At 41.1% G+C, this 27,522-nt stretch overlaps 1 protein-coding gene across 1 annotated transcript; it reads right to left on the bottom strand.

Moving 5' to 3' along the window:
* Positions 1-234: 234 nt before the first annotated feature.
* On the bottom strand, positions 235-6,408 carry errfi1a (ERBB receptor feedback inhibitor 1a). Its single transcript, XM_074680054.1, has 4 exons — positions 6,210-6,408; positions 3,654-3,859; positions 3,424-3,512; positions 235-3,239 (listed from the first exon to the last, which is right to left on the bottom strand). The coding sequence occupies exons 2-4, from the start codon at positions 3,803-3,805 to the stop codon at positions 2,131-2,133; spliced, it is 1,350 nt and encodes a 449-aa protein (XP_074536155.1). The 5' UTR covers positions 3,806-3,859; positions 6,210-6,408; the 3' UTR covers positions 235-2,130.
* Between the last annotated feature and the right edge of the window lie 21,114 nt (positions 6,409-27,522).

The following is a 27,522-nucleotide window of genomic DNA, read 5'->3' as shown; positions in this document are numbered from 1 at the left end:
GCTGCCACAGAGCATCTAAGCAGTCACGCAGGAGGAGACGGTGATATAACCAGGAAGAGGAAGGCAACACAGTGTACACCTGTCAGTCGACCATTGTAAGTGACTCCTCTTTCTCTCTCTGGATAGAGGCCAGTCACAATAAAGCGCAGCATGAGGGTGTGTGGGTGATAAAACAGGCCAAACAGCTGAGTTAAGAGTTCAGGCTTGACAAGAGAGAGACAGAACGAAACAGGCTCATAAATAAGTCATTTTATTTTGCTTTCTTTTTAAAGACTATATACTTAACATTGATTCATAACAACAAATGGAATTGTTAAATACTGTACACAGCATACTGTACTCTCCCAGTGCATGTCTTCACCACAGCAGAGAAGTTATTTCTTGATAAACTAGTCTTCATTCAGTTTTATATTTTCTAATAAGACATTAAAATACCTTAAGATTAAATAGTATCAGTGTATGATGTAAACATTTTCTGACATTTAAGTCAAAAGCAACATTGTGTTGGCAAGGGTTTGTGAGCAGGAGGGAGAGAAAGTGTATTTCAATGACCGTTTGACCTCAGGAGTTATCCATTTCCCAAACTGAACACCATGTTCGATACCAGGGGTTACTTCAATACATGTGCTACATTTACTATATAATCCTGATGCTTCTTGAATAATCCATGACAATAAAATTCATCTATTTTCTGGGCTGCCAGCAGCCAAAGTCTCTCAGACCACACCCACTGCAATCATGTAAGGCAGGAATGCATGAGCAGAACAGGAAAGTCTGTGTCAGGCAGGTAAACCCTGCACTGTCTTTGTAATGTGGCTGTATTAATAGGTTAGCCTCACATCTCTGTGATCTCAGATGGGAGTGATTTAAAATCTCTATTAAAGGACATCCTGTTGAAATTTACTTTGTGTTACTCTGGGTGAAGAGTAACTGAATTTAAACTTTGCGTCAGGTCACATTTAGAGCTGTTATCTCATCTGCTGTAGCTTACTGCGTATATATGACTGGGGAGTATGTGACAGAAACGTTCAATATCACAGGGAGGTAGTACTTGAAGCAAATTAGTTCCAAGCAATGACTCACAGCTTGACCAGAAATACGCTCCTCCCACTGTTTGATGGAATTTCAGTAAGAATAGCATACATTCACTTCATTCAACAGGCTGTTTTCTGTGCAATGAAACAGACCTGGACACTGGGCTGAACTCAAAAAAGCAGGCGCCGCAGAAAAAAGTAGAGCACAGTAACATGTAAGGTTGACGGTTTTCTACCGCTTGTAGAAAGTCGTTTTATAAAGTATCACCAGAACACTTTTCCAACTGCTGTTCACATGTACGAATGCACAAACACATCCACGAACACATCCACGACTATACAAACACAGACGCACTCATCACAGACAACTACACCGTAAAAGCTGCACTAGACATTCCAACAGAAACATGCTTAGCTACCAGTAATGTACCCACCTCTTAGTACTAAATGTACCACGACTTTGTGCCTTGTGGGAATTTACACACATACATCGGCCTGAGTAAGACCTAAACTTCATCAAGGCAGGGAAACCATCTCAGTGTTGATAAATAACAGCAAACAGAATGGAGATTCATGTGATAGCATCCTTCATTTCCGTTTAAAAAAAGTAATTGGCCTTGTATTTAGACTTCATATATTAAGTGATACATGGTTACATTACTGACCTTTTGTCCCATGTGAGATACAAGAGCAGCATCAATGCATCTCAAAAATCATCCTCAACCTTCCAGACACAGAAAACACTGAACACATGAGGTTCAAGGCCAGCTTGTACCTTCTTACTGTACCACATCAGCAAAAACAGCACAACATTGAATGTCATGAAATAGAAATCATATCAAAAATAAGCTCTACAATGTCATTTCGCCCTCAAGCTATAGTCAGAGATTTGTTCTCATACAACATATCTCACTTTAGATAGCTATCCAATCATTGCCAGTAACTGAATACAGTGCGCTAATACCCTGTGTGTTCAGAATACATAGGGGCCAAAAACAGTCCAAGCAGCAGTTTGAGGGTTGTTAGCGTCCAGTTTCACCGTTCCTTCAAGTGGTTTGTGCTCATGTACAGAAGAGTCCTCTGCTACTTCCACTTTTCAAACCAAATCCACGTGTGCTTTCCTCCTGGTGTGGCAGTCCCAGTTTGTTTCCGAAACATCGGTGTTGCGAGCTGTAGCACTTTCCATGACCCGAAGAAATTTCTCTACACAAGGCGAGTCCACAAAAGCAGGCCGCTCAGGCAAGAGATAGTAATGTGTAGCGCTGGCCTTTTCGCCATTTTCCAGTACGGGGAGGATACAGGGAGAGCCCTCGCTGTTCTGTCTCTGTAAACCCCGAAAGCTTACGTATTTTGGATCTGGTGCAAAGCTCTGGGTTGGGGGCATCACCCCGTTTATGTATGTTGGGAGGCTCTTAGGGCTGGGAGTGCGAGAGCCGCATCTGGACAAATGATCCCTTGGGGGCACCTTGGGTGGTTTATCGTCATCACTGTAAGCCCCAGACGAGACCTCTGCTGACCAGCGGCGGGTGTCTCCTGTCTTGATTGCTCTCGGGGGGACGGGCGGTGGTACCTCGGGTTTTCCTGTACTGTTTGTGTGGCGTTTGTGGCATGAAAGGCGCAGCAGAGAGGGCTTGTTAAAGGATCCAGCGGGGCCTGAGTGTGAGCGCCGAAGCCTTCGCTGAGCCTTTTCCTGCTGCCTCTGACACACCACTGGCGCAGGTGGTTCCTGTCGCTGCTCATACTGTTCTTTCACTTCCTGTGGAGGATGCACCTGATGCTGCTTTTTGGGGTGCCTTGGGCTCTGTGGTCCTAGAGGACCATCATAGTAAGCATAGTTGATCTGTCCACAGTCCCTGAAACTCCTTCTGCTGGGGATTGCGTACCGAAAGGGGGATGATTTGTGACAATGATCGGACACCAGGCAACGACTGTCCGAACTTGTGAAAAATTCTACCTCATTGTCAATGGCCTGCTCTGGGGAGATGTCTGTCTGTAGAGGGATGGGGGGCAAAGGTTTGGAGCATCTGCCAGGTGTCTGTGGAGGGCTGCTGCACTCGTACACGGAGAGCCTCTGGAAGGAGGGGACCACCTGGTCTTCATCAGCTGGACTTGGGGTTGATGGTTCAGCACTGAAGGACAGGGGGAGATGGGAGGGTCGGGACTTCTTTGGAGGTAATCTTTGTGAGGTGGGACTGTGTTTATGTCCTGTCAGAGAGGAGAAACCAATATATAATCATTACATAAACAGCATGTCTTTGTTCGGTCCAAAGAAAAATGGCAGAAGGTGGCTTCCTCTGTCCTCCTGTGAGCAGATCCATCACAGGCACAACACATGCAATGTAGCATTGATCATTTTAAAGATTGTGCAGATGACAGATCATGCACTTACTTTCATGACTTAGAGCTGATTGTGAGATCCCCTTTTGCTGGGCACGAGGGCTGTGATTTGTGTGTGCAGTATCCATACTGAAATAGAAGCTGTAGAAAAAAGAAATATTTGATTGGTACCCTCATGAAATAGAAAAAATCTGAAACAACTTGAATCCTTTCATATTTCAACACCCTCTCTTTCCCCAAATCCCCAGTATGGACCGCTTGTCCTGGCACTTGAACACTCACTTGTCCAGCTCATGGGGAAACCTCCAAGAGGATTTGGATCCAGCCATGCTGTGACAGTAGCTGCCCCTCAGGAAGGGGTTTTCTATGGGAAAAGAGATCTCCTGGGCAGTCAGGCCCACTGTGGACATGCTCCAGGTGCAATCGGGTCGCATCAAAGCCTGGAAACACTCAGATCACCCGGTTAGCTGCCCCTGCTTCTGCTGTACCTGTAACACAGCCAAGACAGAGCCATGAATGATGATGAAAGAAGTTTGAAGGAAAAAGCAGATGCAGAGAAACAGAATATGAGGTAGCAGGTTGAAAAGTACTCTCCGAGAGCTCAGTCAACATCCTCTTGTGAGGCCAAGAGAGAAACAAAATCCGGATATAGAACAGAGGACAAAATACACAAATCTTCCCCTGTCTGCGGGCCATCAAGATAAATATTTAGCTGTAGTCTGCTCCTCTCTAAACCCCTAGGAGGACTTCAAACTGATCTGTTATGGCAGAGGAATGATAAGGGCTCAATCAGACTAGATTAGAAGCTTGTTTACCTGAAAAGTATAGCTTGATAGTGGTCTTTTGTAAAAGCTCTGGACTGATAATGTGTCCAAAAACACTGCATTAGTCAAAAACTAGGTTGAAGTATCCCACCAGCTGAAACTTCTTTTATGTGTGAGACCTCAATACAATCTATTATCAACCTATTAGAAAGCACAGTTTTAGTGTACAGCTCTGAGAACAGAAATTTGAAGATTCTTTAAAAAAATCTAAAACTTCACTTCTTTCACATCTTATTGACAATAAATATGTTTTCACTGTCATTACAGCTTGTTTTAAAACTTGCCTGTGTTGTGTTCTGCTGCTGCAATCTGCCCTGACCTGAACAGCACAGGAAGGGGCTCCTGTTACCACAGATATACCTGGTGTTGCAAAAACTCCTGAAGTAAAATGACCCTGATGTTCATGGCAAGTCAAGTATGTGTCAGGTCTACGTAAACAATGAATACAATATTCAAGGGGGGGGGGGCAGCATATTGATTTCTGGGGTCAGTGATACACTGGAGGCAGAATCGGATTTTTCTTGCCTCACACTGGACTAACCTGTTCAGTGTTTCGCAACCTCTGGTGCAGTGCATATAGAAAGTCACCAAATGTTGTGTTTTCGTTTGGAGGGTTTTTCTGTTTGGCTGGAAACCTGCGGCGCAGTTGTTACTCAGTAGCCATGCATTGTTACAGCAAATCTCCATCAAAAAGCTGAGCTATTATACCTTATTTTCAGAATGCAAGAAAACATGTGCAACCCTGGTGGTCATCTCTTCTGGAGACTTCACTTGGGTTGAGTGCACACACACTCACAGTCATGCTGTCTTCCTTATAATGTAGGAGTGATGACTGAGAAGTACAAGGCCCCCTCATTCCCGGTCTCCTATGAGCCATATTTATGTGAAGCCCTGACAACTGGTGAGAAACAAAGCTCTAAAACAACAGGAAGCCCGGGGCATCAGCCTGAGCCAAACTGCCCAACAAGGCATGCAATCCCCCTGCCCAGGGCCGTCGATTCGGTTCGGCGGGGATGGGAAGCAACATGATCCCTGATAATGAACCCCCAGGGACTCTTGCTTCCTCTTGCAACAGGTGCAAAGACAGTTCACCCTGGCAGTTAACCATGGCAGCATTTACAGGCAACAGGATTAAACAAATGATGTGCAGTCATGCAGAGCATTAACCCTCCTGAGAAGGAATTCTTCCAGTCTCTTAAATCAGATATTTTGATTTGGAGAATGCGGGTCTTTTATGGTCAGGGGTGGCCTTCAAAATGTGGACAGGCTTAGTGTGAGTGAGGATAACACTGCACAGGACACTGAGAGGTTTGATGGGGTTAGCAGGGATGTTAAGCATCAGCAGGCAGCTCTCCTTTGATTCAGGATTGTAGCAGTCACACACACGCAGACCTTGAAAGAAGGAGTTCACACCCCGCTCATGACACCCCTGCAGCGGTTTCCGAGCAACCATACCCGCTCTACCTGTGCGGCAAGCGAACAGCGCGCACACCCCCTCACTTTGAGATAATAATGGTTAAAAGCCCTCTAGCAGGCAGGTGACTCACAACACACGGGACATCTATCTGACAGAGCCACGTAATAATGATAGAGAATTAACAGTCAATTTCCATTTGTTTGAAGTGTGAAGATACACATATACACCCTAAATTAGCCTATATATTTTTTTAATACGATTATGTAGGAATAAAGGGAAGCTTTAATGTTATGTGAGGGACTATACATTTCTACAACTTCAGAACAACATAAACGAGAGACTTATACAAGGCTCAATTCATATTTTTCCCCAATTTCTTGTTTTTTTTTGTCAGCTTGTTTGAAAATCATTACTTGTACAGAAAAATAAATAAATAAAGAGATTCACAGCGAGAGAAAAAAAAACAATCACACTTTAGGTTGCACCAAGCAGTACTGTGTCGTGCTGGCACAAACATACAAAACAAAAGCCAGACGAGATTCCGGTTCTTCTCACGGTAGCCTACACAACACATTTAGACCACTTTTCTGAACTTACCTAAATAACTTCGCTTTTCTCCTCCGCTGTCTGACTCCTGTAGACTCCTCTTTGGGGAAAATAAAGCTCCTTGATTTCTTCCTTGAGTCTGTTATCTTCAGATTCCTATTGCGTCAGGAACAGGACGCCAGCGCGTTGGTGACGCTCCGGCCTTACAATGTGACACTTTTGAGATAAGTCTAGTGTTGTAGTGAGCAATGTCTTATAGGCTCCACCACACGAGAGACCCACTGGCTCCGCCCACGAACACTTGCTCTTAAAGCTACAGTGTCCATTTTCATACACATACAGTTCAGTGTACGTGCAGTAGGACATGGTTAAAAAGGGCTTTACTTTACGGAAAGAAACAGTTTAATATACAGAATATTTAGCACATACATTTACCATTTCTCTATAATGACACTGTCGGGCGTATAAATGTAAACACCTTTATAATGACACAGTTGTGTCGTTATAAAGGTGTCACATTGGAAGACCAAAAGCTTTAGGGTGACAGGTGACACCTCACTGCTTCGCAGCTGATTTAAAATTAAAGATAATAACGATTCTGACCATAATGAGGGAAAATTTGAGGTTGAAACAGTAGCAAAGGCTGAACAACACATTACAAGAATTCAGCTTCTAACTAGTTACCACTGTGTGTTAATAAGTAGCTTAAAGCTAATAATACATTTGATTAGGAAGTCAAGAATGCTAATATTACTGTTTTTATGGGGTTATTTGACCTAGCTTTTATAATGTGTCCTAAGAACTAACTTCTACGCTACCGTCTTTTTAGCTAGTCAAAGGCTAACATTAGCTTTAGCCATAGGTAAAATAATGAGTCATTAAACCTAAAGTTTGCTTTGAATGTGTCCTGTTTAAAACATAATAGTAGCTACATCCAGTCAAAATATATGAGGCATATGTGAGTGCTAAAAACTGCAGTTTTTCAAGATTCTGCTTAAGGCTGGAGAAACTAACACCAGAAGCCAAGTATTTCAGCAAAAAGAAACATGTGTTAAGCCTAGTTCAAAAACATGTCGGGTCTCAACAACTTCTTTTTTTTTTTTTTTAGACGAAACTATAAAGGGGAAAATTTTTTTAAAGACTCTTTACTTTTGAGGTTATTTGATGCATGGGTTTTGCTTATGTAAGGGCATGGCTACTGTCTGCAAATAGGCTCAACGCCTACCTCTTTGCCTCATTTAAACTTGAACAAAACCCGGTTGGGGTTAAAATCTTAAAAATAACCCGGGTTGATGGTAGGCTTCAAAACCCTGTATCAGAAATAAATTGATGATGTCACAGACACTATGTACATAAGTTGTTAAGTCTATGCTTATAACCTGTGGTAAAGTAGAAAAACGTTTTAGTTTCAATTATGAACATGATGCCAAAAAGAGGAGCCTGTTGTGTGAATGAATCAGGCTACTTTAAGAACAAGAAAAATGGATGTGATAAAGTGTGCAGTGCTTTTTTTTTTACCTTTGCATTTGGAGGACAGAGCAAGTGTGAACACAAGGATACATCCAGCTAATACATTGTTTCAAAGGGTCATGGAGGACATGAAATAGCTCTTAGAGTTAACACCTAGATAATTAGGCAGGCAGCTGTTCTGTGAATAATACAGCATGCAACTCAAGTAGTTGGCGATACAGTGCAGTAACATCAGGTTATAACTTTTTTTTTTGGAACTTTTTCTATAGATTTCTCATTAAAAAAAAAAGTTTGGGGGCAAAATTTCTTCCTGTAGCCTTGAAAAACCTTTTGACCTATATTATACTTGTATCCTCTGTTTGTATGCATAAACAACAAGCATGCTGCAGTCAGAAGTGAACTGCACAAATCTGCAGGAAGGCAGAGGAAGTAAAGGGGATGGCTCCAGGGAAGATAATACAGACAGCAGGCAGAGAAACACTTTTATCTGCACTGTATTCTGCTGCCAACTGAACAGAGCCAGGATTGTTGAGCCGCTGGCTTATCAGATCACATTTTCTTTTAGCTGGACCTGTTCTCTGTTCACCTGACACAGTGTAATTAGATCACCTCCCAGGCTACAGGATTGATATACACAGTTTTTTTATTTGTTTCAGTTCAGCGTTATATATGAGGAATCCTTGACGTGCAATCCCTCACACCCTTCATTTCCAGTCACTGCAGTGCTTAGCCTACTTTGGCCTTAAGTGGTGTCACCTACCCAGGCTAAACAAACTCAACACTGACATGCGCTCTAACCAAACACTGCAATACAAAGACTACAAACAACTCTTGTTGATTCAAATAGTGGCAGAAAGCTGAGGTGTGTATGGAGAGAACAGAGTGTTCTTGTGCTGGAGTTTGTTAATCCTTTACAGCCTGGGCTCCAGGTCTCCCCTAACCCCGCAGGCTTATCATTACATATTTGGCCCCTACATGGACCAGGCTCTCACTAATCCCCTTTTATAATTTCAGACACATTTTTGGGATTCCCTTGTGCTGGTTGTAACCAGTAGAGGAAATGGTGAATGTTTTTCTTAGTTTAATAAAGGTTCATTTGTTGTTGATTTAAATGAGATGAGCATGAAAGCTTGGAATAAATAATAAATTACAGGCCAGATGTAAATGATCGTGCATGAAATACTCCGTCATAAGAGTTGAAACTTATATGTCACTAATCCAAACTTCTTTAATTTAGCTTTTATTGAAGAATATTCTGCTTTATATCAATGATCTGTCTCCAACTGTTTTTCCATGTTCCTATAAACACACACATTTAGCAGGATTATAGGCTTCATGTCCAAACTGTGTCTCCTCCCACTTCAGTTTACCCTCCCCGCCCTTCTTGTGAGCCTAGCTGTGATGTCACCACTCACAGGAAGTGCCATATAAAGTTAGTCAGGGAGGAAGATAAGCACCCACAGCCACAGGCAGCTCCGATGGGAGTTTGAGATGGCAGATGAAAAACCCACGTCAAAGAGGAAATCCTTCCCAGGAAAAACTCACTTTGATTTCTTTTTGATTCTTCTGTATGACTCACACTGCGTCCCCCGATCCTCCTACAGAAAAAAATGACACCTTGAACTCATTTTCCTCTGGGCTTGATTTGGGCCAGTAAGGAATTTCCCTTTGTGGCTCACACTTCAGCACAACGTCAAAGTTATGAAGTGACTCTACAGCCTTTCAGCTTATTACTAAAAATCTCTCACCAGCAGGAAGGGTGGAGTTTAGCTGGAAATGAGGCAAAAATACCCTGTGCCATCAGTGTTTAATGATTAATTCACTATGGAGGTCACAGCATTGATTGCCTGCTGAGGTAATTAAATTACATGCATATTTAGCCTGAGTCCAAAGTCTACACTGATATAAACACACAGCAGCAACAAGGTTCTGTGTGAGGTGACGTCAGGGCCTGTTAGTCTGTGAGGGAGTGAATCAGTGATAGACTTATGTTTGCTTTCAGTCTGTTTACATGTTTTCTGTCTTTAACAAAGGATTGGTTTGAACCAAGGTCTGCTTGTTGTCCTGAGTTAGAGCCAGCAAAGTTTCAAACTTTGTAACTTCACAAGTCAGGGCCGCTGCTGAAGCCTTTGAAGAGCAATTTAAAGGGTCAGTCATTCCACATTTGGACTGTTTCTATACATAAGTACTGACCATTAGTGGCTTTGTAAAGATAGGTGATTTTTGTTTTGTGGTAGTAACAGGTGATACGAGTTACTAACCAGTTCTTAGAATGGGTCAGGTGGTTGCCAGCCTCTACAAAGCAGAGAAGGCAAAGATGAAGAATAAGTTGTCAAGTATCTGGCTGTCCTTTACGGTACTGCTCTGAAGTTTTTTGCACTTTTTTTTAATAAATGACAAGGTCTATTTGGACAACTTAAAAGGCAGAATCAAACGGAAGAGGACAGTTCTTGATTATTTTACTCTAATTTAGAAGCTTCTGTCATGAGGCTAGTGGTGCAGAAATGTTGGATCAATCGTAAAAATATATCAATCAATTGGTCGATCTTCACTTACATACTGCCATTTCATGGGTAATGTAATTTTAAGACACTTTATAATAATTTCATCAGTTTCATTTATAAAATTATAAAATTGGGTCCATGAACATTGTTTATATCTGTCATTAGTTTCGCTTGGCCACAAGGTTAAAATGTGATATTCATTTTTTTTTCTTTAAACTTGAGAGATCTTGACTAAAATGGTGTTTCTCTGTAATGTTGCAAGGCAAAAAAATTAGGGGAATTAAATTCTGATTTGGGCTCAAAAGCAATGAAATAAATAATATTTCAAATGAGCAGCAGCGCAGTGTTTTTAGAGAAACAGTGCACCCATTTCTACAGTGAATTAAATGTCTTTGAAAACTGTTGTTAACTTGTTGAGAGCATAATGAAAATGAAAATGAATATGGAAAGAATTTGTGAAAGAAAATTTTAAGTTTAATGCAAACATATTTTTTTACTTTTGCTGGTATGGAATGAACCCTCTCGCTACCTTGAGTTGTTACCTTCTAGCATCAGCATTAATAATGGCTCATATCCAGCTTGCCTCGCTAAACTTTGTGCAAAGACTTAAAGGTGGCTGGAGACAACCTGCAGTGTGAAAGGGCTGCTTATGTTAGAATACATCTTGGCTGGTTGTAGTCCATTACATAAAGATACAAAAAAAAACAGATTGGTGAGCTCTGGCTCTGGAGACTTTTTTTGAAGATAGTAAATTATAGGCCTATTTGGCTTTTGTTATTTAAGAGAATAAATAAGTATGCTGAAATAATACAATCATCACTTCTTAGCACTTCTTAGATAGGAACACATGTCCTTTATGTTGGAATTAGGGTTAAACATGCATCCACTAGAGGGCTATCAAAGAAACCAATCTTGCATTTTTTATTTCACTTTTTCAAGTGTAGGCTGTTCGAAAAACAATTACATCCAAATGTATGCAAGAATGGTATGGATCCAACACCTGATCCTCCCATAAAGGCAAATATGCATATTTCCCAAAATGACCAAGTTGTTCCTTTCAAAGAAAAGTACTTTTAGAAACAAAAACGTGTTCACTTCTGTTGCTGCTGAGTTGAAAAATGAAGTCTAAATGTCTTAAAAGTGGCTAAAACTGGAGCGAAGGAAAGATACTATGAGTTGTAAGTGGAGTTTAATGACAAACTGTGTTTAAATCCAAACTGTAAAATAATTCATAAGCCTCCACCAATAACTAAAACAGTAGTTCAGAAAATGAAAACACTTTTCACTTAAGCACATCTGTGCCCTGCTCCCATGGTTCACACAGATAATTTGTGAGCCAAGCCAACGCAGCTGGGATCACCACAGCAGAGGCTCAGACTGACACATGGCTGTGTATTAATACTGGATCGTGGTTTTGTCTGGCAGACCCACACACACTTGGCCCCATCCATGGAAACAAAACACAAATCCCCAGGCAACGGGCTGTCATCTCTCACTACAATGTAAATACTACCATATTAAAGCACTTCTACTTTGTTAACCATACCAAACCCCTGAGTCCTCCGGCTGCTTCTGTTATTAATCACTTCCTGTATTGGTACAAAGACTTCTGGGAAATGGAGGGATTATAGGGTAAATGGCATCACACGCAGGTATTTTCTCTTTTGGAGTTCTGCATAATCAAAAGCAGCAATAGGGAGTCATCATTGCATCACTCCTCGGCATTGTTATGTTGAGTGGTTCAAGTGCAGCCACAGCCTGCTGTTAGTAATGGGTGGAGCAAGCTAGTCCGCCTTCTTGATGATGACAGGGTGTGTTTAGTCTCCACGACCTGAGGATCACTTTAGACAGACCGGGGGAGTTCTTGGCGAGCTCATCCTATGACTGAGACTGAATCAAAGACATGTTAGTAATTATGATGGCTAAATATTAGTGAGGGCTGTAATAATTCTCCTTTTTTGGATTCTGGGAAGTAGTAAAAAGGAAAAAAAGGAAACAGTTGGAACAGACGAGATTCACAGTCACACACACCCTCACACAGGCACCCACACAAACGTGCTCTTTGGTGTCTGGAGAAGCTGTGAAATCGACAGCTGTGGTGTGATGGAGAACGTCATGCTGGTTGTCTTACAGCTGCTGGTTCAGAGCCAACTATGAGCGCGGGTTGCACCACTGGAGCTCCACAGGATTGACTGTCACAGATGGAAACCGGTTCCTAATGTGCCTTGTTTCCAGTCTCATGACTAATACTCAGTGTACAGAATATCATATTTTTGTTTGCCTACAGCTTCATTTTCTATTGCTTAGCTCTGTGTTGTCAGTATAATGCCGTAGTGTGTCTCTTTTTTCACGTTATAAACTTAACTACAAACTCAAATCTACTGAGGGCTGTGGGAGGAAGACAAGGGACCACTGCTACTGCTCCTCAGGATGCCTTAAATGTCCACTCAGACAAAAGCACATTGAACCATCAAAACATCAGGATCAAAACAATGCTATTTTGGCAAGCAAAACCAAACGGACAAAAATTAATCTCATCTCAAATCAGTATACAGCAGCCTTTAACTTAGCTAAGCTAGGATGGTGAATAACTACCAGCAGGTGTTTGGAAACAAAGTGATAAAGGTTCAGAAAGTTCAGAGTTCAGAGTTGTAGTTTGACCATTTTTGAATGGTCTGTCAAAATAAAGCCACAAATCTGCAGTTCCTTTAGTGTCCACTTGATGCTGACTGTAAAGGCCTAGCCCTCCTGTGCAATGTGTGCTGTTTAAGAAATTAACTAACCAGACCCACGTTTTTTCTGTACAAGGCTTTATTTTTACTCTAAAGATCACATTTGGCTAGTTAACACGCTGTTTCACCCAAAAACCCAAAAGATGAAGAGAAAAAAAATCTGCGCTTACATGGAAATTCTGAGGGATTGAAAACGCTGCATTATGGATTTCAGGCCAGGTGATATAATTTTAGAGTCTTTTGGGAACCCTTTGCGAGAGGAGAGGTGGGCTGCTTATCTGGCATTTATATTGAATGCATCTGCCCTGATTGCAGAAGTAGTGCAACAGATGCACATTTTGTTGAAAGGCAGTCAGCAGATTGAGCAACACAAGCACAACAGGGTAGATAGATTGTTACTGTTGTTTGTTGTCCTGTTCATGCTTGACGATTTAAGTCACCAATGAAGTGTAATGCGCAAAGTAGAGCGTGATGTCACCATTTCCAGCAAAAACTCTGGCTTGCTGTTTACACGGCAATGGTGGCCGTGGTGTTTCAGAAAAATTCCACTATGGCCGTTTTTAAAACTTTCCATTTTAGGTTGGCTAAAACACTGCCTGTGTAAAAGAGAGGCTAAAACGCAGCAATATCTCTATGTTTCATCCTGAAACCGTCATCATTTAAATGGTTGTGTGTGTTGTTTCAGGGTACCACAAGAGCCAGCCTCAAGGGGACACAAAAGGACCAAAAGTTTTAATAATTTCTGCATTGGTTTATTCATCTCAGCCACAGATTGCAGCTTGGGTCTAATACAAGACACAGCTTCCTCAAAGCTAAGGCAAAAAAGTTGTTTGATGAGAATAAAACCTTGAGCCAGGATCAAAAGTGAATTCTAACACTCAAAACATTGCTGAGGTTAATGTTGGCTGCTAAATGCTGATTTCCATCATAGATTAGAAGTTACTTTTACTGACCAGCTAGTTTAGCTTAGTGTAGCACAAAGACTGGGGGCAGGGGACTTAGTCCATTCACTTTTTGAAATCACTCCTGCAATAAACTTCAAGTAGCATCCCAGCACATGATGATGATGGTTGCAAGGTTAGAATAGTTTTGGATTTGTCATTATAGTTTAGTTTTAGTTAGTTTTGACATTTTTTTTCCATTATAGTTTAGTTTTAGTTAGTTTTGACATTTTTTTTCCATTATAGTTTAGTTTTAGTTAGTTTTGACATTTTTTTTCCATTATAGTTTAGTTTTAGTTAGTTTTGACATTTTTTTTCCATTACAGTTTAGTTTTAATTAGTTTTAGAGCAGGCATTCTAGTTTTTATTTAGATTTGATTTTTGCAACAAGGCTTAGTTTTAGTTTTTTCATTCCTTATTAACCAGGTGCAGGATTCAAAAAGGTCAGAGTAAATATTTTGTAATACAGTTTATTTTCCAGTTCAACATAGTGCTCACTGCTCAGTCAATACTGATACTGTTGGCTGCTGCCTTAAACACAAGAAAATATAAACTTAATTTAAAAATATAAACATAAATTATAAAAAATAATTTCAACATGAATTAAATGAAAATAATAAAAACATAAATTATATAAAACAATATAATATGAGCTTTAACAATTAGAAACTTGGACTCTGTAACAATAAAGTCAGACTCACATGAAATTAAACTATTACAGATGCTCGGATTCATTGCTCCACTACGTTTTGTCGCAGCACAACGCATAGCCAGTCAGTGCAGTAAACAAGCACGTCCCAGAACGTTGCTGTGATGGTGCCGTACGGCGCTGACAACTGCCAAAAACTGTCGTAAAATTGGTTGGGAAAATGTGTCGGATTAATTTAAATCCTAAAGACTATAAATATTGTCAAAAACTATAACTAAGGACATTTTGTTTTTAATTTTGGTCAGTTTCAGTTAGTTTTGTGAACACAAGATACAGTTTTAGTTTACTTATCGTTTTTGTTTTCTTTTCTAGTTTTTATTAGTTTGAGTTAACTGCAATGTATTTTAAATTTTAGTTTTTGTTTTTAGTTTAGTTTTAGTTAACTATTTTAACCTTGGTTGGTTGGCTAAACTAAAGACTGCTAGTCAGCTGTTCTTACAGTCATTGGACAGTGCCAGGCTGGCTGCTTCCTGTCTTGGAGTCATGTAAAGCTAATAAGCTCACCCTGACATAAAAAAATAGTATCAAACTTGTCATCTAACTTTGGACTAGAAAGTAAATGTTCATGTATTCTCAAAAGTAGAATTTGGTTTGGCAGTTAAGTCATGCACCCCACACACAAAGGCTATAGCGGTCTACAGCACAGGTTTGAGACTAAATCCTTGTTCCCTCCTCTCTCCTCCCAGTATCCTATTCTAAACACCGTCCCATCTTTCTATAAAGACATTACATTTTCCAAAATCAAACTTTTGAACTGTTCCTTTAAAGCAAATGTCTGAACTCTTTACACAACTCATAGAGAAACACATTTCAGTTCCCCGTAATATAATGTCTGTATTGTATTTAAGATGTCCAAGACAGGAGTTTCTGGCATTTGGCCAATGAGTATCCCAGGTTTCCGGTGTTCCTGATGTCAGCACAGAGAGGAGAGGAGATTTAGACTTTGCTTAATGTAGCAATCTATTAATCTTAAGTAACAACTGATTGCTGTGGGAGTTTGTTCTTTCCCAGGTTTCCTGCTTCAGCCTGACTCATGGGGGATATTAGAAACCAAGCACACAGCACGACACAAAGCACCCAGTTCTGCTGATAAAGATTTCAGATGTTGTCCGCCAAAGAGATCAACAGGCCTGCCATCAAAGGGGGGCACTCTCAGAGGGATTAAAGGTATAAATCAATAGCCACGAGGTTTAGAAGGTATAAGTCTTACAACAGGTTGGAGAAACACATGTGTGATGAAGGATCCAGTCTACAGATGCGGTGCATTCAGTGAGCCAACATAGTGCTGTGTGTATTCCTGTGTGTGCGTGTGTGTGTGTGTGTGTGTGTGTGTGTGTGTGTGTGTGTGTGTGTGTGTGTGTGTGTGTGTGTGTGTGTGTGTGTGTGTGTGTGTGTGTTTGAATAAGTGCATGAAGCAGCACCTGATGACAGAGACTGAGTCATTCAGGGCAGAGTATGTGCTTTGTAAGAATGCCTTTTGTTCCATTCACTCAAGGATTCTGAGTCCATGATGAAGTCAGCCAGACTACCTGATCCAGCTCCTGGGCAGCAGCCACATTAATTCATCTCAGCAGACACTCTCTGGATCACTGCACACACAAGCCTCTTAACAAGCGAGACTAAGGGTCCAGGAGAATGCAGATGAGGACCAGCTCCCATTTTTCCATCTCTTATGAGCTGCTCAGCTGTGCAGACGCATATGTTTGGGGCAAAATGTGAAGCTCCAGGGAGGAACGGTGCGTGGGTGAACTCGCAGTCCTGTCCTGAACTCAAGGGCAACTGCACTTTAAACAGCCTTGGAGTGACGTGCTTTAAGCTAGATGAATAACCAAACTGTGATTCTTTCTAACTTCTCAAACTATTTTCTTCCCATCAAATGTAAAGCTTCACTAACCTATGATGTTAAACTGAAAAACACTGAATCATAAACAGATTTATTTTCATAACAAGCTATTGATTTATGTTAAAAGGAAATGCTCTTTATCATTTGTCAGCTTGTTTATGTGGATAATATATAGACAGGTTAAAGGTTAAGTCCCCAATGGATGCAAATGAAACAAATTTTCATTTAATATTCAAGACTAATGCTGGAGGCTCATGTTGAACCAAGACAATATCTTGTACATTCGCAACAAAAAAATTATTTTTTCTGTGTTCATGCTACTGAAACTTTCGAAAGGTTATATAGAGGGTGTTACTTTAAACTATGTCATAGAGGGTTAAGAAGAGGCTTCACAGGAGCCACCTTCACAGCTTTTTAAATTTAGCTCCGCATGGAAAGAACATTCAAAGTCAAGTTTAAAAAGGGACTGTAATTATCTCAGAGCCAGCAGATTGTTCTCAGCTCTGCAGGAAACAATGGGTTATCACTGCGCCGCATCCTATTTTTAAATCAGGGGAGGCTGATGGTTCTCAAGGTCTGAAGACTCAGGTTCAAGGCTATTATTCTGATGTATACTTCATTTTCTGCCCTGTAGGTCCACCGTACATTTAGTGAGCTGAGAGTTTCTCGAAACAGGCGTTTCACCAAGATGGACAACTTCTGTCTGAAGAGGCGTTGAACTGTTGAATTAGCGGTTGTCACGCCGTGTAAATTTAACAAAGTTTCAGTTTATCCTGGCTGGCTTCCCAACTCTGCAGTCACTGTCCTCCCAGCAGGGCTGTGGTCCCTGGCAGGAAGTAAACCAGCCAGGGAGCCGCCCCAGACCAAACACTGCAAGGGCCTCTGGAGCCTGCAGGCGTGTGGGAGGTGTGCACTGAGCTCACAGGGCATAATGTACTAGTTACTTCCTCGTAGAGTCAAAAAACAGACTGTGGTGTACACACAGACATGCTGATAAACTCATATTGCACACACTGACGCCTGCACATGCTGTTTCCAAGTAATCCTCCTCCAAGCTCCTCACATGTATGTTTACTCCATCACTGGGAGCCTTTCCTTAATCCACTTTACCCTGAAAAATGTCCAGACAAACCCACTACAAAGAAAAACAGTCTTATTTCACCCTTCCCTAAGTGATATCAGACACTTATAACAGTCTTGCTGACCTCACACTGCCTTTGTGCTTTTGTTGGAGGACTGGCTTTAAATAGGGGCTCATGTCCAAGTGGGTGAGATACAACTGACACTTTGCTTGTGTTAAAGAGCTCTCATGATGATCCTAACCAGGCTTTAAACCTGTCTAACTCCAGGTAGTGTTTTAAAATGAGAAAGAACAGTTCTGCTTGAATATATATCACATGTAAGGCACGCGTATTAACAGTTCTTCCCCACATCGGAGATAATGCTGCTAAATCTTCCTCAGCTCAAAGAAAGTTTCCACTTTGAGTTTGCTGCAAGATCAAAAACGTAGACATCAGACAATTCAGCCTTTAAGCATGTCTCTCCCTGACTAAATACAGCAGGATAATTAGCCTCGTCTAATTAAAAGGCTGCAGTAATACCCTGTAAAACCTCAGCACTGAATTCACTTGAGTACAAAGCTCCAGATTTAAGCCCATGTAGTTTTCCATGAGCATGCGTGTCTGTGACGTTTGAGACATCCGTATCTGTGTCCTTCATTTGTAGCTGACAATCGCAGGCAATCTAATTACCAACTGGGTTTCTATGACAAGGTTAAGCTCAGCTGTCCCGTCTCCTGATGATATCGACACATCTGCTCCTCACTTCATGATTTAATCACATCCATTTCCGCGAGTCTTACTTTGCTGACAGGACGAAGAGACTGGAGGAATAGGAGGCTGATGTTTACACTCACCTCACAGGCCTCCATTTAGTCTAAAAAAAGAGTGAATGTAGAGCGATAAGAGCAACATCATAAGCCCTACACTTGTAACATTAAAGACTTATCTGTGTTTATATGAAACTGTGAGTGCTTCAAGCTTCCCCTGATTTGAAGCAGCCTTGCAAAATGTTCCCACCTAGACCCACTAATTAAGTTCATGCTCATTAAAGTGCTGAAAGTGGCTGCTTTGAACATCCTCTGTAATGCAGCAAACATCAAATCCTGTAATAACCCCTTAGTCAGTGTCTTTTTAAACCACAAACAGGCAGCTTTTGGCTGAAGTGAGTCTAAATGCTCTTCTTTAAAGGTGCGTTTTTGTATTCCACTCATGCATGGCTTATTGCAGTTTTGCTATTTTTTCACAAAAAGTACTCTAGAGGGAAAGCAGGGAGGTTCATTCTCCCAAGCCATGCCCAGCTAGTGGATGCATACCACACTCTGGCCAGATAAGATTGAGAGTCATTGAATGGGGTCCAAAACACCCAGCTCTTCCCTCCCTTCTGTTCCAACAGCTCCTTTCAGGGATATCTCTGCTTGGTCCACTATCAGGACAGGAAGCACCCAGCTAGGAGAGACTACAACAGCTCTGCTTCCCGTGGCTTCTCCCTGCCCTGGGAAGTTGAACTAATAGGAAGTAGATAAAGCATATTGGAGGGTGGAATATGCTGGGTTAGTGTTTATGAGAGTTCACATGCATGATGCACACAAGTGTAACATCAGCATAAATAACGTCAGGCACAGGCAGCACTTCACAGGAATATGTCAGCATGCTGTTGGTTTCATAACCCAGTGATTATTGTCTGAAGGCGGTGCAGCCTCTGGGAGCAATGGCCAACTTTTCAAGGATTCTGATGTAGCAGGCACCTAGAAAGACTTCCTCTAAAACTTCCTTTAACACATGTTGCCATTGTTTGCTGTCCCATTAGTGACTTCAGGGGTGATTATAGAGTTAGAGTTGACAAAAAAGTATCTCAGAGTGGACTTTTGCTGCCCTTAGTTCCTGTTTATAGAGATTCATTGACACTTCATCACTTACCGAAGGCTGCTGATGGTTGCTGGTACTGTGTTTTGGCTAATGGACCAAGCAAAGAAGTTTTGCTGATTATAACTTTTTCACATTGCATCCACAGCAGTGTGTTATTGGTGGAACTGAGTGGTATTGTGTTGCAGTGCTGTAAGAGCACACAAATACACATAACAGAGCACTGCTCTGGCTTACCTACTCTGCTACCTAACAACTCTCACCCTAGTGACGCCGGACTTCAACCAGACAGGTGATAGCCCTTGTTTTACCCCTTAGGCCTTGAATTTACATGTTAATGTCTAGTAAAGTCCTAATTCTCCATAAGGTGAAGGGGAAGGGCTACAGGAAAGGGCTACACAGCCCTCAAAATGAAAACAAACTGCAACCTCACTCGAAACCAAGGGGTAAGACAAATTTCCTGTGATATTGATGTTACTTTATCAAATATCAAATCCTTTGCTAAATCTTAGCCCTGTTTTTAATTGTTGGTTGGATTTTACAACTGCTCGTTATAAACATCAACCTAATGCTGCTATAGCAACAGCTACAGCTACAGCTAATAATAGCTACACCAGTGTCAGACCAGGGGGACAAATTCACAGCAAACAGACTTAACTACAATGAACTGCATTTCATGAACGATTAGACAGCTAAGCTGCATTCAGGAGCTGTGTTAGCTACACAAGATATGAAAAGCAGTAACGTTATTCAGAAGTTATAAATTAAAGCTTCTGAACACTGTATTGTTCACTTAATGTTCACATTTCATAGCTTAGCTGTCTCATCGCTCATGACATGCAGTAAATCGTAATGAAGTCTGTTTGCTGTGACTTTGTACCCCTAATCTGACATTGGTTTAACATCAGTTTGTCAAACTGCATTAGGTTCGGAAGTGGATCAACAGTTGCGCTGCCTATGACAGCCAGCGAGCATGGGGGGGGGCGATGGCATAGCGAGATTCAAGTGGCCCCTCGTTTCCAACTGATGTGTTTCGACCCCTTCTGGTTGGCCCTCAAAACAGAGAACTGAGGGGAAGGGGTGGATGAAGGGGTAAGATGAGAGGGGAGGGGAAAGATTAACAATTGGGATTGGCACAATTGCTTGCACACACATGCTTGCTTCTTTGAGTATTTTTAACTCTATCAACTGAAAACATTACAAAGTAGCATAAACTGACCACCTCAGCTACTGATTTACACTATCATCTCACTCGTGGCGTATTCTCACAAAGATTTTCTGCTGTACTCTCTCACAAGATTACTCAGACTTTATCTTAAAGGTCCCATATTCTGCTACTTTTCTGCAGTTTATTATGGATCATTGATGTCTTCATGAAATGGTAGTAACATGTTTTGGTCCAAAAAGCCAATAAATCAAGCACAGCAGCATTGTTTCCAGGCTCTCATAGCTCCTCTGCTCAGAACGGTCTGATTTAGTGGGCGTGACCTTCATATGTAAATGAGCCACCGCTGATACCGCCCTGCTCTTCCACATCACTGAGAACAGCGCCACGACCTCCGTGTGCACAATGTTTAGAAAACAGCGAAGCTAATTTACCGTAACATTACAGGCTAAAACAACAGGCTAACCGCCGCTAGAGTTAGCATCCTGAAGCTAACACAAAGACAGGGGGGACACTGAGGAAAAGCTCTTACATCTGCTCCACAGCACACAATATTTAAAATACTCACATTTCCAGGGTCCGAGGTTTGTTGGTGGATGGTTGGTAATGTGCCTGGATTCAGGACTAGTGTATTCGCTAGCTCTCTGTTGCACTGTCCAAAGTTGGAAAAGCAGTCAGCTATGAGGTGACTAGCACACACATGCACAGTTTTAGTGAGTGTAGCTGGAACATTTCCTTGATAAATGAACTCAAGCCCCTTTTTCTTGTCTTCTTCCGAGATGGGAAACTTGCGCATGGAGCTATGCGGCTGTTTACAGCCAAAAACAAAGCAGTGATGGCTCTTCAGCTTTGTTCAGAGATTTCTCTCCAGCACCGGGGAGGGGAGTGGGCGGGGAGGGGGTTTGGGTGTATCTGCTCCGGTGGACCATTCAGGTCAGACTTGCTCCTGATTGGTCAAAAAAGGGAATCGCTGACGTCGGTCAGGATTTTACATTCACAAGAACTACTAAGTACAGGTTTTGTCATTAAATATCACATTTTGTGGGCTGGGAGGAAAGCAAAAGACCCACAAATTTCCCTAAAAGACTTAATAAAGTGATTTTTGCACAATATGGGACCTTTGAAAAAGTACCAGGGGGCTGGCTGGAAATACTTTTGGTGAAATCAAAATGAAATTATCTGCTCTTTGTGTTTACACATAATGAGAACTCATTACTTATAAAAAAACAATTTCCTATATAATAACTTCAGCCTGATGGACATGCTGCCCTGCACATAACACCTCACTTGTACAAGATTATGAGCACCACTCCCTCCTGTCTACTGGCCCTTTGTGTTTTCAAAGGCACGTGTCTACCTGACGTAATTCAGATCTTTCATGTGACACAGCTCTGGCTTGGCAAACACAGCCAGTGTAGTATTGGTAATATTTACAGTTGAGAAGAATTTCTGGGGATAAACATTCATCCCCTAAATCTGCCCGATGATTCACATGGAAAGAAGGAGCTCCAGAGGGAAGAGTGTGAGGGGGTTTGAGAGAGATGGGTCAGGGAGTAGTCACAGAAAAGAAGCCGCCCACTCTAACCACAGAGGCTTGACTCATACGGTTTGGTTGGCACATGGTGGTGGGATGGGGACATTACACTGGGTCTTCTCTCCAGGATGTCCTCTTGAGGAAGAACAAGAGTGCACAAGTTACTGACGACAGCTTTTACAGCTGGAGCCACAGTGGCTGGCGACTGATTAGAGTAGACGCACAATTATCTAAATCATGACAGACGACCCTGCAGAGAACACGCCATCAGAGCCTAGAGTCATGCATGTTGTCATAAGTGTCACTCAGTGCAGCTGTGCAGCATGTTTCAGCAGTGAATAACTGTGTTTTTTAGGACTAAGACTCTATATGATGATTTCATTTTCTACATTTCAAGGACAAAATCTGGGCTTTCACAATAACACTATAATAATGATTTTTTCACAGCCTCTCTCATGTTACTAACAGTGTCCTTCATTTCTGTTTCAAATGGGAAAAATAAGAAAACCTTCTCCACTCAAAAGAAAACTGTTGTTCTTTGTGGAGTTGAGCAACATGTTTTGAACATTTATTGCCCTTGTCCTAAGTTACCATTCATCATAAGTGTTATGATCATATGTAACACCCAATGTTTTGTTTATCTCAGCATCTCTCCTTCCTGTTTTCATCTCCGTGTCCCTGGTCTCACAGCAGAGCTGATAAAACCCTCCCTGCTATGGTCACTAAGATAAGATCCAGTGATTACCACATGCAGGAGTTAGTGTTTGCTCATACGGGCGCACAAAACACATGTGGTGTGCATAAATCTGCTCTTACAGCTCGCCAGCTCTCCTGGGGCTGAGGAGTGTACTCGTATTGATATGTCGAAATGTGCCCTGCCTACGGAAGCCACACGCTGTCACACAATGCAAAAACTTTCCTGGAGAGCACACTGTGTGTTACCCAACAACCTGGGGGCCGTGTTGTGTTCGTCATGACTTTATCGAATTAAGAGCAGTAAGTCCAGATGCAGAAAACTAGATGCAGATGAAGAACTGGCCAGGAAGTGTACAGCACTGTGGGCAAAGAGTACTAAAATGTATTATTTTTTTTACTTAGACTCCAGTAAAAAATGTTTTTTTATAGTACTGATAGCTAAAACTTAATTTTACTATTAAGTGAAGGTCTGGACCTCAAAACTGTATTCATTATGGCATACTTTAGGTTTTCTATTTTCTACCATTGGAATTTCATGTTTGTATGTAAATAAGTTTGAAGTTGAGAACTGAATATTTTTAATTCTCTCACAATGGCGTGTGAAAACTGAAGAACTGTGAAAAATGAGGAGAATGGCCCATTCCCAAAAGTGTATGGCATATTATCCTTGGATCTTCAAATAAATTGTTGGATGTAATAAGAGACAATTTTGAGTGAAGACAATAAGAAAGTTATCCAGCCCCATTAACTTTGCAGGTTGCAAACTCAGGCGTTTCTTTGAAACTCATTATTTCAAAAGATAACTACATGAGTTTTGCCTCATTAAGGGTGTGGCTGACATGGCTGACAGGTAGGCTTCCTAATTAAAACAAAAGGCCCACCTCAGTTCCACCCCTTTGTCTGTAGCAAGATGCATTCAGCACTGAGTTCAGAATTTGTAATTTGGAGCCGCAAATGATAGGCCCCCATACTCTGACATCACAGATACAATGCTTACGTATTATACAGTCTGTGGATATCACACAAATTCCTGAAGGAATGAAGGGACTCCAAGTTGAAATATCTCGATACAAATGTTTGTCAAAATGGGGAGTGAGATTTTCTCTATGCAGTTTTTATTATCCTTAATTTGTTGATCAAATGTTTTCGTAGGACTTAACTGTTTTCAAGTCATATGATGGCAATGGTAACCGATAAACAGTCCCTTCTTTTTTCACCTATTTTTTTGTAAGCAGCACAAAAAATTAAATGAATTTCAAAACATTGATACTTTTTACTTCTTTTATGACCTCAAAGGGATGGTTTAAGTTCATGAATTGGGCTGTCTTTCAATAAAAGCGTACCTGACCCTGAGGCTGTCAGTATCTTTAGTATCTACACAGAAGCTTAGCTATGTACCATTGGAGATGGGCTCCCTGGGAACACATAATAAAGTAACTAAAACAGTCTGAACTTGTAAGAAAACGACTTTTATTTTAGTGAACATTATATTTCCGGACAGTAGCCCCCACGGGCCATGTCTTAACTCACCTTAATAACAGGGTGAGCAATGTTTTTAGTACAAAGGAGTTCATAGTAGCTTTAGTACACTGGATATGTTGGGAGGATGACTTCAGTATATCACTGAATTAGCTTCCCAAAGTTATCCTGATCTGTCTTTGTGTCATGCCACAGTGTTACTATAAGCCTGGGAAAAGTTAAACAGTAGGGAGCCAGCTCATCCTGGAGTCAAAGACCTCAGTGAGCTCTGGAGCCAAGCATGCCAGCATGTTGGGATAATGTTGTGGCAAACCAGTGTGTTTACAGAGCTTCCCATTGTGGTAAACATGGATTTAAAAAAAAGTCTGACAGCTTCAAAACCCCCACCACCTCCTCCATCTCATAAAGGCAAGGACACGGTTGAAAGTACAACATGAGCTGAACGCAGACCTCCTTCTGTTCCCACTGACTGCATTTTGTGTGGCTGACTGATTTGAGTCTAGTGTTTCATACACATACAGAACCCACACATTGTTTGTTTTACTGGTTGCCCTGGTGATAGTGGCATCTCTCAGTAGTTGACCTGAATAGCTTGATGGTGCGGGGGTTGCGTAGGGCACAGCTTAATTCGTTTTGCCTACACTTCACTTATGAGAAAAGAGGTAGACCAGACAAACTACAGTCTGACTAAATGGAAATCCATCCCAGAAACATATTCAACTGGGTTTGTTTACTCTGAAGAGCATCAAGTATACAGTGTCTTCTGTGTTAGTTTCAGGAGACACACAGTTTTGTTCTAAATGAGACTTTTGTTTCAGCACTGAGAATATCATAGGTAACAATTCACCAAATTCTCACAAAAAACATTGCTCTCTGATGTCATATTTAGGCTTCATTGTATATTAAATGCACACCATATGAATTCACAAACTTTGAAGTCAAACAATCTACAGCTCCCTCTACAGAGTGGGAGCAGTACAGGTGATAAACCTTGCCTCCCCTACATAAGCAGATGGTACCAGGGTCAAACTAAACAGTTAGAATACACAAAAAATATTTTCTGTCAAGTCAGTGGGTTCCAGTTTTGCTGATTTATGACCTTAAAGTTTAATTGTAATATTGTGATAAGTTATTTGATTTTAAGAGTATGATGGATTGTCAGCTCTGTTGACAAATGCAGGCTCCTTCAGGACTTTGTATCAGCTGAGAGGGGTCACTGAATCTCACACAAACTTAAGTGTCTGCATCAAATCAACCCAAGAATTCATTTTTATTTGGACTGTATGTTTTAGTTAAGTGTATATTTTGGACAGTCCAGTGGAAGAAAACGGACCACAACACAACGCAACAATATTTTGAAGTCATTCGCTGCTCTAAGGCATTAGCTACTGTTAGCATTTAAGCACCCTCTGAAGGTGATATATCATATAAAAGAATGCGCTTCAGTGCCTTCATTTTTAGCACTGGTACAGTTAGCACATAAGTATGCTAGCAAAGTAGACACTTAGCTAAGAGCCTCATAGAGTGGTTAACATACAGGTTAAAACTTTAAGGCATAAGCCCCTACTAGCGTCAATGTTAGCGTGTTAGCAAAGAATTCATTTTCTTCTCTCTACCTGTCACACTTAGTGGTCAAGTGCTAATGGTCTAGTTCTGGGTTGGAGTTTAGTTATGTTGTTGTGACATAGTTTGTTTGACAGTTGACTGTAAAGTCTGTTTTCAGTTGCTGACCAGTTAGAAAGCTGTTTACTGATAAGGATTTGTCATATTCATGTAATGATGTGAAAACCTGAAACATATCAATCTGACAATATAAAAGTTTGTGATTTTCTAAAACTGAGGATAACGAGTGTCAGAATTGTGAAGCCTTTGTATGTGGCATTGCGAGAGAAACAGATCCTTTAGAGCCACATGGTGAGGGCTCAAGGATATATGCAGTTTGTTTCTGCATCAACAAGCTGTCCTTTTCTTGCCCTGTGAGTTATTTGATAGGCAGAGGGATATATTACCACTGTCTGATTGCTTTACAACCTGTTGGCACCAGACCGTCTGCTTCAGGTGGGATCTGCACCTGTGTGCTCAGCAAAACTGATAGGACTCACACACAAACGGCACACAGGTATAGAGTAGGAATCCTGTGGCTTCAGTCAACAGTCTCCTGAATCAGTGGTAAGGAACTTAATGAGTGAGTGAATTGTGCATGATCAGATGAACCAATACAATACTGTAAAGTCTGTGCAGACAAAAAGAATATAAAGTGTCAACAAAAAACAAAAACTGTCCATTAATTACTAAACTGCTCCATGCATTTGACAAAGAATTATTATTTCATAACTTTAAACATTTCAAAAAACATTTTTTAGTAGTTTTATCCTTTTTTTTAAAAAAAAAAGAAAGACTCCTGCAGAGGCCTCAAAATGTTTGTCTAGATAATCGTGGGGCAACACTGAAGGTTTGTCATCTGTGACTGGTAGGACCTGATCTGTCACATGTGTCTGTGTCCTCTTTGCAGAGCACAGAGGGTGGGGTTTACCCCTGGCCTGTCTGTGCAGAGGAGGGAAAAAAGGAAAAAGATTTACACCTTCTATCCAGAAAGGTCTGTAATTTATCTGTTTTGAAAAACATCATGACTCCTCAGTGACCCAGAGTATTACTGAGTTGAAGTTACAAATAATCAAGGGCTTTTTTAATCAAATGAATTAAATTAAGGTAAATGTGCAAATTATGTAACCAGTGAGATGTAAAGAAAGGTGTATTTTTTATTCTAGCAGCATGCTTTTAAAAACTGAGGGCTGCCTTATTGTGATGCTTACACCACACATAAAGGTTTGTAGTTGTGTCACATATATTTCTAGCGGCTGCAGTACACACTATCTTCACAATCGTGGATGCATGACTTGTATCCTCACTGCATGCACTCACTGGAGGAGAAAAAAAAACAGGTCAGCACATTGTGCAACCACTTGGCACTGAGATGGTTGTGTGTCAGGTCATGCAACTAAATGTGTGCAGAAACATACGCAAAAAGTGTGCAAACATGTGCACCACTGAATGTGCGTCCACCCACATGTAGGAGGGGTTTTTTTTCTCTCTTGCTGGAACATTGCAAAACTTGTTTTTATCCTGACAGATTTTGCAGATTGAAGTGCTGATGAATGAGTCTACCTTGGCCTCTCTCTCTCTGTACTAAACATGTATTTAAAGAAAAAGAAAAAAAAAAGTTGAAACGTCAAACAGGAAAGTCAGGATTTATGAAAGCAGAAAAATGTGTGGCTGCAAGGTTAACCCAGTGGTGTAAAGAAGAAAATGTTCAAGCAGATCTCAAAACAAGCACCTCGCTTTCATTGTCACCCCTTATCGCCAAACC

Source organism: Halichoeres trimaculatus, unplaced genomic scaffold, assembly GCF_033239565.1.
Source record: "Halichoeres trimaculatus isolate MK-OKI-2021-1 unplaced genomic scaffold, fHalTri1.1 fHalTri1_scaffold_1, whole genome shotgun sequence".
NCBI lineage: Eukaryota > Metazoa > Chordata > Actinopteri > Labriformes > Labridae > Halichoeres > Halichoeres trimaculatus.
The sequence above is the reverse complement of the archived record's forward strand: the minus strand, read 5'-3'. Positions and strand labels throughout refer to the sequence as shown.

Excerpts from the sequence above, each read along its gene's own strand:
- errfi1a (XM_074680054.1), bottom strand. The coding sequence starts at position 3,805 with ATGCGACCCGATTGCACCTGGAGCATGTCCACAGTGGGCCTGACTGCC. Across the intron at positions 3,513-3,653 it reads TTTCCCCATGAGCTGGACAA|CTTCTATTTCAGTATGGATA; the intron begins GTGAGTGTTCAA and ends TTTTTTCTACAG. Across the intron at positions 3,240-3,423 it reads ATCAGCTCTAAGTCATGAAA|GACATAAACACAGTCCCACC; the intron begins GTAAGTGCATGA and ends CCTCTCTGACAG.